Genomic DNA, 15,410 nt, shown 5'->3' with positions numbered 1-15,410 from the left:
TTGATCCTTTTGATGATTTATACCCTCTTTATAGCCAAAAAATTTCATAGACCTGAACTCCTACTTCTAAAATCCCAAGGCACCTATGTTGAATCTTGTCATTGATAGTTGCATAAGATGAAGAACTTGTTCTAGTTCATGTATCCAACCTCTATATCTTTGATCTTCAGCCTATATTGCTTGATTCTTTCTTCTCTCTGACTACCTGATCCTTCCCAATCAGAGACCAAGTGATCCAAATTATCCAAAATGAACAATTTTTTGAAAATTTTTCTACATCTTTTTAACTGGCTTTTTCGGAGGTCTTCTGCTCAAAATTTCAAGTTGAAACCTTCGTTGGTCCCTAAAATTGGGTAGCCAAAGGCTCACTATTTTATGGATTGGAATTAGATTTTTAATTCTCCTTTCCAATAGTGTAAACGATTTTGAATTATGAGCTCCAACTCAAAATTTATGACCCCAACAAGTTAAGGATGCCTTTTTATCTGCAAAAAGAAGCAAACATTAGTCTTGAGAGTTGAAAAATATAACCTAAAACAAACCCTAATTATGAAAAAATTATGACCCGAAAACATTAATTTACCAAAACTAATTGAAAACATTAAAAAAAAACTTATTAAACTCTTTGAAAAACAAAATTGTGCACCTAGCGCACCTCAGAGGTGCACTAGGTGCGCACCCTTTAACCCACTTGGAGATGCTTAATCAATATAAAGGTGCACAACTGTGCACCTTGGACAGGTGCACAACTGTGCACCTTGGACAGGTGCACAGTTGCACACCTTGGATAGGTGCACAGTTGCGCACCTTTCACTCGAGCTTACATTAGTTTTGCTTTGTATTTGGCTACTCATGTATTATATTGTATTTTTCCTTGAAAACAATACTTTCCTTAGGTATCCTTCTGCACCATTTTAGTAGATTTCCTAAAGGAAATGCTTTTCTTGGTTATATTTTTGCATCAATATAGTAGATTTCTTTGGAGAAAATGCTTCCCTTGGGGGAATAATGTTTTGCACCATTTTCGTAGACTCCTTTGGATAGAATGCTTTTCTTGGGGCAATTCTTTTTTGCATTATTTTGACAAATTTAATACTTTCCTTGGATGATACTTTAGCAAGCTTCCTTGCATACAATAATTTGCTTGGTTATCCTTGAGATGGGTTGACTAGCATAACATGACTTGCCAGACTATCAACGCCATCTTTGCACAATCTCTCTTAGGGTGAGTGGAACTAGCATAACACAACTTGTTAGATTGCTTTCTATTATTCCCCCTATTTCGTCTTGCAGATCACAAAACATAACACAACTTGTTTTCTAGTGGATTGTCCTCTTTTTCATGGATCATGTAGCATAACACAACTTTCTAGCTAGTGTAATTCACGATTTCCCTTTTTCCCCTTCTCCATGATCTCATAAGAACCACTCACTTTCTAGTTGATTGGACCATGGAGTCTTGTTTCATATTTAATGTGCACTCTCAATGTTTTTGTGTAATCACTTGTGGTCTTGCAATAGCATTCTAAATACACTATTAGTGATTGAGATTTTTCTTATTATCAAGATATATTCAACTAATTAACTTGGAGCCTTCACAAGTTTTTTTAAGGTTTGTTTGTTTTGTGTGCCCTTGCATGTAGTTATACAACTTAAGACCCTTGATTTGGGGTCTTGTTCCCTTGAACTTGGTAGTATCATATCTCTATGAAGTCTTGCCCATGATCATCTCTCTTCAACTCTTTTTCTTCTATTTTATCGTGAGTATGCATATAGGCACGTACTCTCACTAAAGTGGGGACTAAATGTAGCTTCATAGATTATACACCTTGGTTAGATGTCTAATTCCACACTTTCTTAGCACTCGTTTTAGTGTATGTTCATTCTTTCATACACCATAATACTTCACTACACATTTAGTTAATCAATATTTAAATATGACTCTCTTACATTAGTTTTTTTATGGGCTCTTAATTATAGGTGTGTCCCTGTGATTATTCCATCCATTAAATAACCACTTGCATAGAGTCCCTATTTTATCAAGTGTAGCCTATTGCATGGTTTACACTATCACACCTCAATTTCACGCACATTTCTAAGATCCCCATTCAAATTTGGACCCCCAACCCACATTTCCACTCAGATTGGAAGATATACTTTGATTGGGTAGGCATGGTACAAGTTCACATGCCTTGACCCTCAAAGTCGTCACTAGGCTCCAAAAATGACCCCAAAGAGGTTATTTGGTTTTGGAGCATTCCCTAAATCCATGTCAATCTCCTTTGAGTTTTGAGCCCTAAAATGGCTACATGGGGCATAAAAGAAAGACTACCTCCCTCATTTTGGAATCTCAATCATTCCATAATATCTCTCAATCATTCTTGATCTCAAGCAAGAAAGGTGAATTCAAGCATTCAAGGAGTATTCAAGTATAGAAAAGAATCCATGACATGTTATCTTACCATATCCTTCATTGTGGTAAGCATCAACAACCATCATGCAAGCATGTCTTTTGTGATGCCCTATTAGGTTTTTGTGGAGTTTTGTAATTGTATAACACTTGTAATCCCATTTCAAGTGCACTTACATCATCAAGGTATAAGACATCTTATCATATCTACCCTCTAATTTGTATGTTTACATGTTTTCCTCATTTACTTTTCAATTCAATTTTATAGTTAATTCTAAAATTTTGGTTTGACCTAGGTAAACCCTTTTTCCACAACTATTTTTCCATTTTCTATGTGTTGGTGACAAGTGGCGCGTCTATAGAAGAGGCTCCAAGGTCTGATAGAGATATTCTATTTTACAATAATTTCATAAGATTTTGTTGGGTCAAAAGCGGTTGGACTTTCCCTAGACTTCCTAGATAGTCTTGGCCCTCCTAGTTGCCCTTAACCTATCTTTTCAAACTAAAAATCGAATCGATGGTCAATCTTTATCTTGTCTTCTCGAATCTAGTCTAAGTATTGGGTTTACAATAACTACATTCACATCATGCATCATTCCTCCTATTTTGCATAGTCACCTTCCACTTAAGCGAATGAACCCTTGCATCCATTTTATACTGCAACTCCCTTGAACCTAGTGGATCATAATCCTTCCAATGTATGAAAGGACATAGGGTGAGCTTCCAAGTATGCCCATCCATCCTAGTGATTGCACCTCACATCTTACTTTCCTTCATCACACATACATATATTGGCTTTTAGTAAGACAATAGATGAGCATATAATTTTTTTGAGAATGAGACTTCACCTACTAAGAGTGGAACTATTATTTATCAAATTGAGAAGAGTGAATTTTGTGAAGATGAGTTATTATATTTAGGTAGTGTGATGCTGGTATGTGAGTTGACCATTGATGGATACAAAAAGTTAAATACTAGTTTAGAGTGAATGACTCCTTTAAGTATAATCACCAAGGTGTAGAATTTCAACAAGTTTTGACTTTTTATAAGAGATTTAATAGAAATTTCAACAACATAAGTGTGTCATTGACATGTTGTATGAAAGAGGACATACTACAAGACTAAGAGGTAGGAGGTGGGGGGACGGTGTAAAGCTTTGAATTAGTCTTGAGTAAATATTGAACTTTTTCAATGACAAACGTACATCAATCAACTTAACCAACTTAGCATCGAAGAAAGATAAAGCAATGAACAACATACACATAAACACCATTTTTTGTGGAAAAGCCAATGTGAAAAAAAAAACATAGCGAGAAACACATTTACTATATGAAAACAAAATGCAATATTGTTTTAGGCTCAAGACCAAGGTAGATCACTATTGATTTGACTTGCAAATTGGTGGACAACCTTAGGGCAAGACTAGAAAGCTGAGACACAAGATTATGGGGCAAGATATAAAGGACTTGTGAGTTGAAGCTCCCTACTTTACGACAAGATACAAATGTTCACAAGCTATGAAAAGGTCTCACTATCTTCCAATAGGAAAAACAATAAGATGAATTGTAATGAAAACATTCCAAACATTAAACTATCTTTGAATCATTGTCTCAGGTGACCAACATCATGACAACCACATCACACAAATCCACTATTTCAAAACTTTGATCTAACTCCATCACATACTAATCTTTATACTTTTCTTCTACATATATGCTTCCACATGATTGCACATTTAATCCACACCTTAACATCACATACTAATCTTTATACTTTTCTTCTACATATATGCTTCCACATGATTGCACATTTAATCCACACCTTAACATGCTAGAATCATCTCCAACATATACCAAATTATTCAACAAAACCATCAATTAGCCACCATATACACCTATGGTAAATGCAGTCCACTCTAGGAGTTAAAGGGTGCTCAAATGGATCATAACATATCTTCCTAAGTTTTATTAAATGAGTTGCACGCGAAACCACATCCACCAAAGTCAACATCAAATGATATGTGTAAATAATGTAACACAAACAATTAGCCCAAAAATGTCATCTAATGCAAATAATTCAATTTGCATCTTCACACATCGCAATAAGAATAATAGGAACAATATGTAGCAAAGTAGAGCATTCTCGAGACTAGTCCTAACATAATATCGCACACTCAAAAACTAACACCCATCAACTACAACAATTGAACTACTAACCTGAAAAATAACAATGCATTATCAATAAAACATAAACATTATATCTAGAACCACAAATCATCACTAGCAAATGTAAATAAGTGTAAAACATAGACTTGTACACACTTCAATACTTCTTCCTGCATATTTCAACTTTAAATACTTACCTTCTAAGATCAACACATACTCAAAATCATCACCAAAAATCATATGAAAATTTGAACACTCATTTCTAGATAATGACCTCAATCAATCACCACACATCAAATAGACATTCACTCACACAAAGTTAACATAAATGACAATGTTGAACTTATATTTTCAAAAATTCCCCTCTTTGTCACTGATGACAACACTAATGACAAACACAATCAACACACAACTCACTACTATGATACTCTCCTCCTTTGTCATCAACCAAACAAGTTTGATATCAATGATGATACAATACAAATTACCAACACAAAGAAAGTGCTTTTGCTAAGACCGAAGCAAATGAAGTGAGCTTTGAATATCTCAAAAGAAGGGTATTAAGGACTTGTTCTTGATATACTAGACTTTGGGAAACTTTTTATGGTTGAATATGATGCTTCCAATGAAGAATAAGGTGTCTTGAGCCAAGAGAAAAAAATTATGGCCTTTTTTATTAAAAAATCAAATGAAGCTAAAATGAAAATTTCCACTAATAATAAGAATTATATGTTGTGGTAAGAGCATTTAAATATTCAAGGTTGTTGAGTTGATGAAGAACTCCGTACGGTGCCTCCCATACGGTGAACTTCCCCTCGTACGGTGAGTCACTCAGAGATGTGTATCCGCAAAGATGAATGGGGACAGTGCGATGAAGTGAAGTTGCCAACGTTGTGTACAGTGAAGACGTACGATGGAATGATGTACGACTAGAGTATGAGCACGCTGTTGAGCACCAAGTATGATCGGTACGATGAGCATCGGTACAACAGGCATGTGCAGGGCACAAGTACATGGATGTTTCCAGTACAATGGTGTCATGGTGCCGGACAGTACGACAGTGACGGACAATGCGTATAGTACAGTGGTGATGAACAGTACAGTGACAGTTATGGTGTGAAGCAGAATTGGTTGACTGGTTATATTGACATACCAAATTCCATAATGAATTGCATAGTGTATAAATGTATGTGAGATTCGTTGAGGGGAGGACAAGCCTAATGCCTGGCAAAATGTTGCTAAGTCGGTGGTTGACAGTAATGGTTGTATTGCTGTAGGGGCTATGAGGGCTGAGGCTGTGAGCTTGAAAGACGGTGTCATAATGTTAGTAGTCAGGTTGATTGTAAAGACGATCTGAGCCTAAGTCTATTATTATTTGTATGTAATGTATGTGTTACTGTAGCACAAAGAGCAACACTTTGGTTCTTGGCTGGTGGGTTTTTCTCGAAAGAGTTTCCCACGTAAATCTCTGTCTCATGTGTTTTATCTTGTGTGTGCTTTTATTTTCTCTATTCTTGTTTTTTCCTATGCATCTCAGTAGATTTGATCTTTATATTTTTTCCCATGTAAATTGACATTTGGAAAGCATTTTCGCAAGTAACTTTCCTAAAAAAGGCATTATTTTCTACATAAAAAAATTATTTTGATGGGTGATAATCAAGTCTCAAAAAACATAAACTCAAAAGGTAACTTATCCCACAAACATGTTAAATGGGCTTTATTCTTGTAGGCCTGCATATTTATTATTTAGCATGAATGGCAAAGCCAATATTATGGTTGGTGCTTTGAAGATATCATCTAGTAGTGATAATGAGTAATAGATTAAATGATGTATATACATATGATCATATTTTGGTAGCATTTTACAATTCTAACAATAAAATGAGTCATAAATTAAATGGTATATATACATATGGTCATATTTTGGTAGCATTTTACAATTCTAACAATGTGCATCCATCTAAAGCAATTTTACTAGGTAGTGAAGGGGTATCAATTTTGCATTCCCTTTCACTCAAGGAGAGAGTTTGTGCAAGAGATGCACAAGAGTTTAGACTCCAGTCACAAAGAATGGATGAACAGTATAAGCAGAGAGCCAATTTGCATCAAAGATGAGAAGTCCTCGGGGAAGTTGAAGTGGTCATGGTACACCTCACGAGGAAGGCTATCCCCAGAGTGCCTACAACAAATTAAAGCCCAAGATGATCAGGCCTTGCAAATTAAGACGAATATAAATGATAATAACTATTTAATTTATTTGCCCAAGGGCTTGGACATTAGTCCAACCATGTCGCTGAACTCTATTCTCACCAGCTGGAGCAAATGATGATGAGATGGAAGCTGAACAGAATGAAAGAATTGAAGCAAGCATTTACCGAGAAAGAAAAGAGGGGAAGTTTGGAAAGTTGTAATAGTAATGGATGCTGAATCAATCGCTTCTTGTAATGGTAATAGATAATATAAGTTCGGTCTCTACCAAGTTCGCTCCGCTCTGATCACGAGGCCCGACTTCCTCAAATGTATTCTAACATCCTCCCTCTGAATTGGAACCAGGAGGCTCCGAAATTCTAAGACAAGGGGACCATGATGCTAAGCATCTAGATTGAGGAATTCGTCTGCACCATCTGCTTTGGTTTTTGTTTGTTAAGAATAGCAGTTGATTCAACTACTGGTAGGTTGGTAGAAAGGAATTAGGGTTGGACAACCTAGTTTGTTCTTTGAGGGTTTGCTTGTTCGGTCAACTATGGATGAGAATTAGGTCTCTTGCTTGCCTCAAATCTCTTGGTTATAACGACTGACAGGCGTTCATGTTTCCAGGAATCAAGGTAAGGTCCGGCAAACGAAAGCAAAGGAAAATTTGAAAAAGAAGCTACATGAAATAGGGAAAACGGGTAGAAACAGGCATCTGAAAGAAAGGAAAAAGAAAGAGAAAGAAAGCATCGAATGACCCAGCTGAGATTTATTCGATAATTATTTCTTTAGATTAATTTGGAGCAACTGCATGAATATTTCATGTTTGTACGCCCTGGGCTGTTTTCACAGGAATTGCAACAAATTCTGTCATTCTCTTCTAGCAATATAAACCAGGCAACACATTTATTTTTTGCCCCTGATATTACTTATAAACATGGGTTTTGTATCTAGGTAGCCCAAACAGGGTTGAGTGTAGCCCAAACAGGGTTGAGTGCAGGGAAGTGAACTGGTCATGCATAGGATGCCTTACCTTTGTCCATCATTGATAGGCTGACGTACATTCTCTTTTTACTCCTCTAGTATGCTTCATTGTTAATTCTTCAATTTGTTTGAAAATGTTACTTGTGAAGTCATTCGAGGTACACCTAACAAGACTCACACCAAGGTACTACACCAATGAACTTCTATAACGTAAATCCAGGAAGACTCTCAGAAGAGGCACCTAACGCTAAGAAATAATCAGAATTTCTTATATATATATGTATATATATATTTTTAAAAAGTTAAAAAAACAGCTGGTGAGTGAATAAAAGGGCAAAATGAAATGCAGCTGCAAAGAATTCATGTGTCAATAATACTTTTTGAAATCAAGGGTAAAAGTCATAGAGTCAATGTAAGCTACAGTCTCCGGAACATGTCAAATTTGGGAGTGTTGTTTTCTAGAGGACCCTGAGCACCTTCTAATGATTGTGATAGGAGTTGTTAACTTAACATCCACACTTGCTGATTTAATATCCAACATCTTTGAAAAGATTGTACTAATAGTTGTGACTTTAAAGTTGTTCTTGCTAATGATGACTACCCATGATTGAATGAAATGTGTCATTTTTCCCAAAAAAAAAATCAACCAATAGTGTGATGCCACATCAGCTGCATAAGTATGGAGGTCTCTAATGCACTATGATTGGTCTCACTTTTTTTTGAGCTGTTTTGGACACTTCGGCAAAAAAAATGCTGATGTGTCATCATATTTGATGACATGGCTTTGAAACCTTAGCTATAAGCAGGGGACTTGTCAAGTAAGCTATTCTCAAAAAATGGGAGTGATTTGAAATTTCTACATAAGATTTTGATAAGTGTGAAGTTACAGTGCTCAACTACTAGATCCTATACAAGAAAAGTTTTGAAAAATGTTTACCAGATTTGAAGGTCTTGCAATTACAGACAGCCAGATTGAATGCAACATTTTACAAAAGAAACTATGCAGCCAACCAATCACTCTGAAAGTGACTGCCAATCTCACTCCTACATTTGTGCTTGATATTGACACGAGGGCGATCAGTCGGCCAATTAGTTTGTGAATGCCAATTAGATCCCAATAAGGTTAGGGTAGCAAATCGACCTGAAAATGTTGAACAAAATCAATTACCACCTGAAAATGTTAAAACAAAATCAATCTGGTCTATTGAAAGGTATAGCATTTGATATCTCCATGCTTTCAACAAGATGCGATGACCAACATCATTCAATTCAACCCACATTGGAGGAATCTTAATTTTCCTTTTTTTCGCTCGGTAGTGGGGCCTTAATTTTATGCACATTACATTGCAGCATATAGATCTAGCAAAAAACATGAACTTGATCTAACTCAAAAGTGCAATGTCCACTTCTTAAACATTATTTTTGTCTCAAAGGAACAATTTAAACTTTATATGTAATGTACTAATTACTTTTACATTTATAAATATAATTTAAATAAAAAACATGAATTTTATTATAACATTCACTTTCCACTCTGACAGAACTCTGAAATAATCTTATGTTTATTTTCTGCTCTGTTTCTTCTTCCTACTTACAGCTATATTTCCTTAAATGATTGTTCTCGATGTCTACAAAAGTCATGGGCATTCATCCAATAACTTATAGAAGAAATTAAGGACTTTTGTCCTTAAACCTCTAAGTTTTTCTTTAGAGGATTTGCATCTTTTTTGGTTGTAATATAGGTCTAAATAATATTATTTTCTTTCGATTGACGCCTTCTCATAAAATGATCTCCCATGTATATCTTCTTTCTAAAAGGGCACAGCTTTTCTGACTATCATTTCTCCTCTTGAAAACATAATTTAATCGTATCTAATTATTTTTGCTACAGCTATCTACGTAATGCTAGCACCACTTTTCAATATTTGATTTAGCGCCTCTTTTTTATTGCCTAGTCGCTGGGCAACCATGCATGCTGCGATTGGTAGAAATTTAGACAGTCAGACAGAGAATTAATACAGGATTTATAACAGACAGGGCAGTAATAACGTAAAAAGTGCTCAACTAGCTTTGAATAAAGAATATAAGGCTAGCAAACCATGAACCATCTAGCCATGCACAGTGAGATAGAAATCCCAACAAACTAGTGCTTCCTTCCAATATTCAAATCAGATAATGAGAGTAAAATAGACTTGAAAAACATAAAAAGCATAAACATCATCATGAGGAGTGCACCATTTTAACCATGCAATGAAACAAGAAAACTTCTATGTAGCCAACTAGAAAGCAATTCATACTGGGAAGACAAACTTGTTTCTAGAGCTCCTCTTAATGAGTTGTTTTTTGGTTGGCTATAAAGCCACGGCTATGAGACAATACAAGCTCGACAACGATAAAAAGTGTTGCATTAAAATCCCTGTGTGCCCAAAAGTACAGCATTATAACTTGCTTTTGAGCAAACAGTGAAAGCTAGAGATGAGATTAGATACTCAGTTCTGAATCAGCAACACGATTAGGATGTACAAATATATTCCAAACATCGAAAGAATTTAAAAAAAAAATCCAATCAACCAGATTAACTCAAAGAGTATTCTCAATGAGTTGAATTATTGATCCTTAAAAAAAATGCATAATAGCAAAGGCGTAGACGAGAGAAAGTCTCTGATACCCACATATAAAGCCAAACATGTCTGTGTGAATCAAATAAAACCGAAGAAACAACACAATAGTATATCTGTTCTACAATTAGTCTGACAAATCTTCACTAAAGTGAGTACAAATGTCAAAATCTAGATTGCAAATCTGGGTAGCAAAAACTTTTAAGTGATAATTTATTTGGACAGATTTTCTGTAACAATTTGTAGGCATTGTTCTTTTGATTATCAGAATTTTGTATATAGAGGATACGCACTTTGTTTCCATGGTAGCTAGAAATTATAATTGGCGTACTGACAAGACTGACCATATGACGCAAAATTATGGTTGGCTTACAAATGATAATTTGTTCATTGTTGTCAGTAGATTCTTGATCTTCTATTGGTAAAGTTAAATGGTTCTAAATGACTGCAAATCAAATTCAAATTTTATCTAGTGCAAAGGTTCTACGTCATTACAGATGAAGCAGGAATCCTACTCCAAATGAATTTTAATGATAATGGATAATTAAAATTTTATCTAGTGCAAAGGTTCTACGTCATTACAGATGAAGCAGGAATCCTACTCCAAATGAATTTTATGATAATGGATAATTTGTCTATTGAAAAAAATATTTATATACAAATTCAAAGAAGGAAAAGGAAGTTAAAAAACATTAAAAACTATTCCTGTTTATTTCGATAAAATTATGGTCAATCTTCTCACGACGAGAATCCGAATTGCATTTTTTCCATCAAAGAAGCTGTAATTTTGGGAACCAAAGATTCAATTCATACAAGTTTTAAAAATAAATAACAATTTATATATAAATAGCCAGTTGTTACTAATTGAAGAATACAACGGAATCGCCTCTACAACTGGCCAGTGTAGATCAAAAATCTACAACCGAGACAACTCAGAGCTACAACGAAAATTATGGTAAACAGACAGGAAAATGTTTCTTGGTTTGAGAGACCTTAGAAATACCCGAACAAATTAAATGGAGTGCTCAGTTACACTGCAAAGAAATCTGATCTTGCCACGAGATTTTCCTCTTTCCTGGCAACGCTGTGGAAAACATACTTGATCTATTCCTCAGGGCAGATGTCTTGAGAGCACTGAGCGGTTCAACGTTGACTGGCTTCTTTTTTGTGACTTCATCGGGACATTTAGTCCTCAGTGGTTCCCAGAAGACAGGAATTTCCATTGTACCCAGCAAATTCTGACACCAAAATCAAACCCAAACATATATAGCAAAGCCCCCGTGGAGAAAACCCTCGTACCAAACCAAACATTAATTTTCAAAGGAGAAACGACCTTACATTATTAGGAGACCGAGAAGCAGATTTTCGGCCACGGGACGTTGAGGAAGGAAACTGCTCAATTGGAGAAGCCGAATGCTTATCTTTAATAATTGACGTAGATTCCTTGAGCTTCTTAAGCCTTCTTCTCAAGAATCTGTAAATAAGGGCCAAAAACCTAGCTTTGTTAGTTCTGCAATACAATATAACAATGGAACCCCGGTTCTTGAGATTTCTAGTGTGAAGTTATTTTCACCATAGCTCTTTTTCTAGCCAACTGTCTATCACACGGAACCCTAACTTCAAAAATAACAGCAGAAAATAGGGTTTATTATTTCTAACCTCACTTCTGCAAACACGGTCGCTTTTCTCGCCTGAGCTGCGCTCAATCGATCCTTCAACGTATCAAACTCCTGCAAACAAGACCGAGCCGCTAAGGAACAAAACACTATGTAAAAAAAACACGAGAAAACCCTCAGATCCGAGGTTTTTAGAAAGCCTTACTTGCTGCAGTTGAAGGTAATCCCGCATAAGGCTCGCATGCTTGACATCCATATCGTTGGAAAGCGCAGGGCCGCCTACCTTGAGCTTTCTGGACATCCTTCCAGGCCGCTAAAAACACAGAGAAGAAAATCAGGCTTCGCAAGGGTTTCGCGAAAAAGGGCACAGAACCCAAGATCGGAACCCCTAATTAAACAGACATTCAAACTTTGTGACAGCTGGGTAAGCGGCGAAAATGGCCGGACAATGAAGAGCGTGCGAAGGTAATGGAATAAACAGTAACAGACAGAATGCAGTGGACGGAAACATAGAGAGCGGATAAGGATGAAGACGAAAGATGACGATGCCATTCCATTGGAAACTCAAGTAATTTAATGTGATGGGTGGAAAATGTTTTGGCGTGTAAAGAGGTTGGCTTGAATTGGCAAACTGGTCCATCCTCATCCTCCTTTCTGTATGAATGTGCATCTCACATTCCCTCAAATTCTAATTCTATTCTATTCTTCCACTGGACGTGATCTGTCACATACGGTTCCGTTGTTTTCAGTACTGCTTAGCACAAAATTTTAATTGGTGCCTTGTTTTCCACGTCTACTGTTTGGCCAAATTGTTTTGTTGCAATGAAAGCTTCGGAGACGCAACAGGCGGGTACAGTTATCACATTTGTCGCAATCCAAATGAAGAGAGGGATTATTACAGTGGAGCAGGCCGATTGAATCCCCATAAAAGTATCGGGTAATTGAATTCTAACTGAGATTTTGAAGTGCCCTCCTATTCTGCAGCCCCTTGAAAGAGGGCTTCTAGATTTGATCGTTTTACCATTTTTTTTTCCCATCAAATTCAATGTTCAATGAAAGTTTTGACAGATAAATTCAGAAATTTATCTGAAATAGTATGACAGAAATTTTGAATTTTTATGTTTCAAACATGGCTTTTTCTCCATCTCATGTTTCATGTAAAATTGGCGACATATGTAGTCTTCAAAAGTTATGACTTATCTTTCAAAATCTAAATTGCTGCATAAAATCTTGTTGCTCAATATTATTGTGAGGTGTCTATTCCACTAATATAATTTATGAATACAGTAGAATTATACGCATCGCTTAAAATTAACTTCTTATTAATAATTTTTTAAAATCTAATTGTGAGTTTTGTTTCACATGTGAAAAATATCTTAGTCTATTAATAATTTTTATATTATATTACATTATAGAATTATTATGTGTACTATATTATTTATTTGTATATAATCTTTTAATAATTAAAAATTATTATTTTTTAATATAACTATTATTAACAAATATACTAGCAATCTTAATTTGTATTAAAATAAAAATTGCTATTATATATAATATTTTATTATTTTCTTCTAGTAATATTTTTGGCAAAAGACATTATTACTAGTATAGATATATTAAAAAATCTATCTAAAGAATTGTTGTATTTATTTTTATTTATTTATTTTGCATCTAGAATTTTAGGGAAGATTTAATATAGTTTTTATTAAATTTTTTTTTAAAGTATATTTTGTTATTTACAAATATTATGATTTTGACATGTAAATGGTTGTGAAATTTACTCTAAAAAGTTAAATATTAACATTAACACACTCACAAGAAAGCTGTTGTGGCCAAGATTTCGGGTGGTCTGAACAAAAGAATGAGACAAAGCACGAAGAAAGTTGTTGTTGAGGCACCTGGTTCTACTACAGAAGACATCCTCCAGAGCATGCGGAGGCTAGCAAGGAATTAGCTAAGGTCATTAAAGATCTAATTTAGTTGTTGGTCTAGTTTGCAGATGTCTAGTCCCTAGTCGGGTTGCTAGTTCTAGTCTTCTATTTTTTTTTTGTTTCCAACTTTTTTTTGTATTAACTCTAGGTTCCAGGTCCTTGTAAAACTTGGGTTTGAACTATGTTTAGTACATTTTCTGGTTTCAGGTCCTTGTAAAACCTGACTTTTGATTAGTTGTGAACTTCATGTTTCAAGTCCTTGTAAAACCTATTGATCCTTATCGCTTATCTTTTGTTTTTGTAAGGGGTTTCAGATCCCCTCGAAACCTATTTCTTGCATTAATCTAAAACATTAACACACTCACACTCACACTCATGCTTACTCCACTCTTTATGCCATTGTGGAATGCATATCGACATTAATTAGTACTTGGGCATAAACTAAGTACTATTGCATCATTTAATGGTTTATCCATTTTAACTAGTGATTAAATCTTTTTGGTTCTACCAACTACAATTGATCATTTCAAAATTTTATTACCCAATTTCATGGATTATAAAACATAATATTTTTAAGAGTTATTTTTTGATTAATTAGAATTGATTTACTAATGTTTAATATTTTTAAGAGTTATTTTTTGATTAATCGGAATTGATTTACTAATGTTTAATATTCTAAAATATTACTTAATTTAAATTTGTATACTTTAAATATTATAGTTTTTAGAATGTAATTTTTTTCATTTAATTGTAAATGTTAAAAAATAATATATAGTTATATTATGTAATCTTTTAAGAATTTTTTTTGATAAGCAAGAGGCCAAAGCCATTGATTAGAATAGTAAAAAATCACAACCCAACTCGAGAGGCACTGAGAGCACAGAGTTGGGTAGAAGTCATTCAGTTTTGTCTGTTACTTGAAAGATAGAAAAGAGAGATGCATTGTGTGAACTGGAATTTTCTTCCCACATTCTAATGCCCATTCAAATTCCCTTCATCCACTTCATTCTTGAAACAACATAGCCAAATCACCAAACAACTCTTGGTCTACTTTGTTAATCTATTAGTTCGTAATGTAATAAAACCACAAATATGGAATTTGTCATTTTTAAAACCTTATAGCTTAAAAGCATATAAGAGGAGAAAGAACTATCATTAACGAAACAAAGACTATGCACAAAAAGTACAAATGAACATAAGAAGCATTTATTTATTAAAATATTGATTACAAAGTACATAGCCTAGATAAAAATTCAATCGGTAGGCATAAAAGAAGGGGATGGAGGTTCTTCCTCCTCTAAGATCCCTTCATCCTCTACTGCTAAGCTTTCTAAACATCATTACCAAAATAAATTATCTTTTTAGCAAGATCTCACTTGCATAAATACGATTTTCATCGACATATTTATCTCTTTAATGATGACCTATCTTCATTAATATAAAGATTATCTACCTTAGCTTATTGAAAGATTGATTCCTTGATCAGCCAACTCGTC

At 34.7% G+C, this 15,410-nt stretch overlaps 1 protein-coding gene and 1 long non-coding RNA gene across 2 annotated transcripts; both read right to left on the bottom strand.

Annotated features, from left to right (window-relative positions):
* Positions 1 to 6,443: 6,443 nt before the first annotated feature.
* LOC149532774 (uncharacterized) lies at positions 6,444 to 7,666 on the bottom strand. The gene is made up of 2 exons (XR_016357069.1): positions 6,951 to 7,666; positions 6,444 to 6,754 (listed from the first exon to the last, which is right to left on the bottom strand). It is a non-coding gene; the product is annotated as an uncharacterized LOC149532774 (long non-coding RNA).
* A 3,517-nt stretch (positions 7,667 to 11,183) lies between these two features.
* On the bottom strand, positions 11,184 to 13,225 carry LOC149532773 (uncharacterized). The gene is made up of 4 exons (XM_089804781.1): positions 12,189 to 13,225; positions 12,027 to 12,097; positions 11,706 to 11,841; positions 11,184 to 11,605 (listed from the first exon to the last, which is right to left on the bottom strand). The coding sequence occupies exons 1-4, from the start codon at positions 12,282 to 12,284 to the stop codon at positions 11,393 to 11,395; spliced, it is 516 nt and encodes a 171-aa protein (XP_089660907.1). The 5' UTR covers positions 12,285 to 13,225; the 3' UTR covers positions 11,184 to 11,392.
* Positions 13,226 to 15,410: the final 2,185 nt, after the last annotated feature.

Source organism: Cupressus sempervirens, chromosome 10 (assembly GCF_028749045.1).
Source record: "Cupressus sempervirens isolate cs-2001-9-10 chromosome 10, ASM2874904v1, whole genome shotgun sequence".
Classification (NCBI taxonomy): Eukaryota; Viridiplantae; Streptophyta; class Pinopsida; order Cupressales; family Cupressaceae; genus Cupressus; species Cupressus sempervirens.
This window is presented reverse-complemented; position numbering and strand designations above follow the sequence as displayed.

Bases quoted from the DNA above. Each gene is read 5' to 3' on its own strand.
- LOC149532773 (XM_089804781.1), bottom strand. From the start codon at position 12,284: ATGTCCAGAAAGCTCAAGGTAGGCGGCCCTGCGCTTTCCAACGATATG. The intron at 12,098-12,188 runs GTAAGGCTTTCT...TCTTGTTTGCAG, and splicing joins ATTACCTTCAACTGCAGCAA to GAGTTTGATACGTTGAAGGA. The intron at 11,842-12,026 runs GTTAGAAATAAT...CCTTATTTACAG, and splicing joins ACCGTGTTTGCAGAAGTGAG to ATTCTTGAGAAGAAGGCTTA.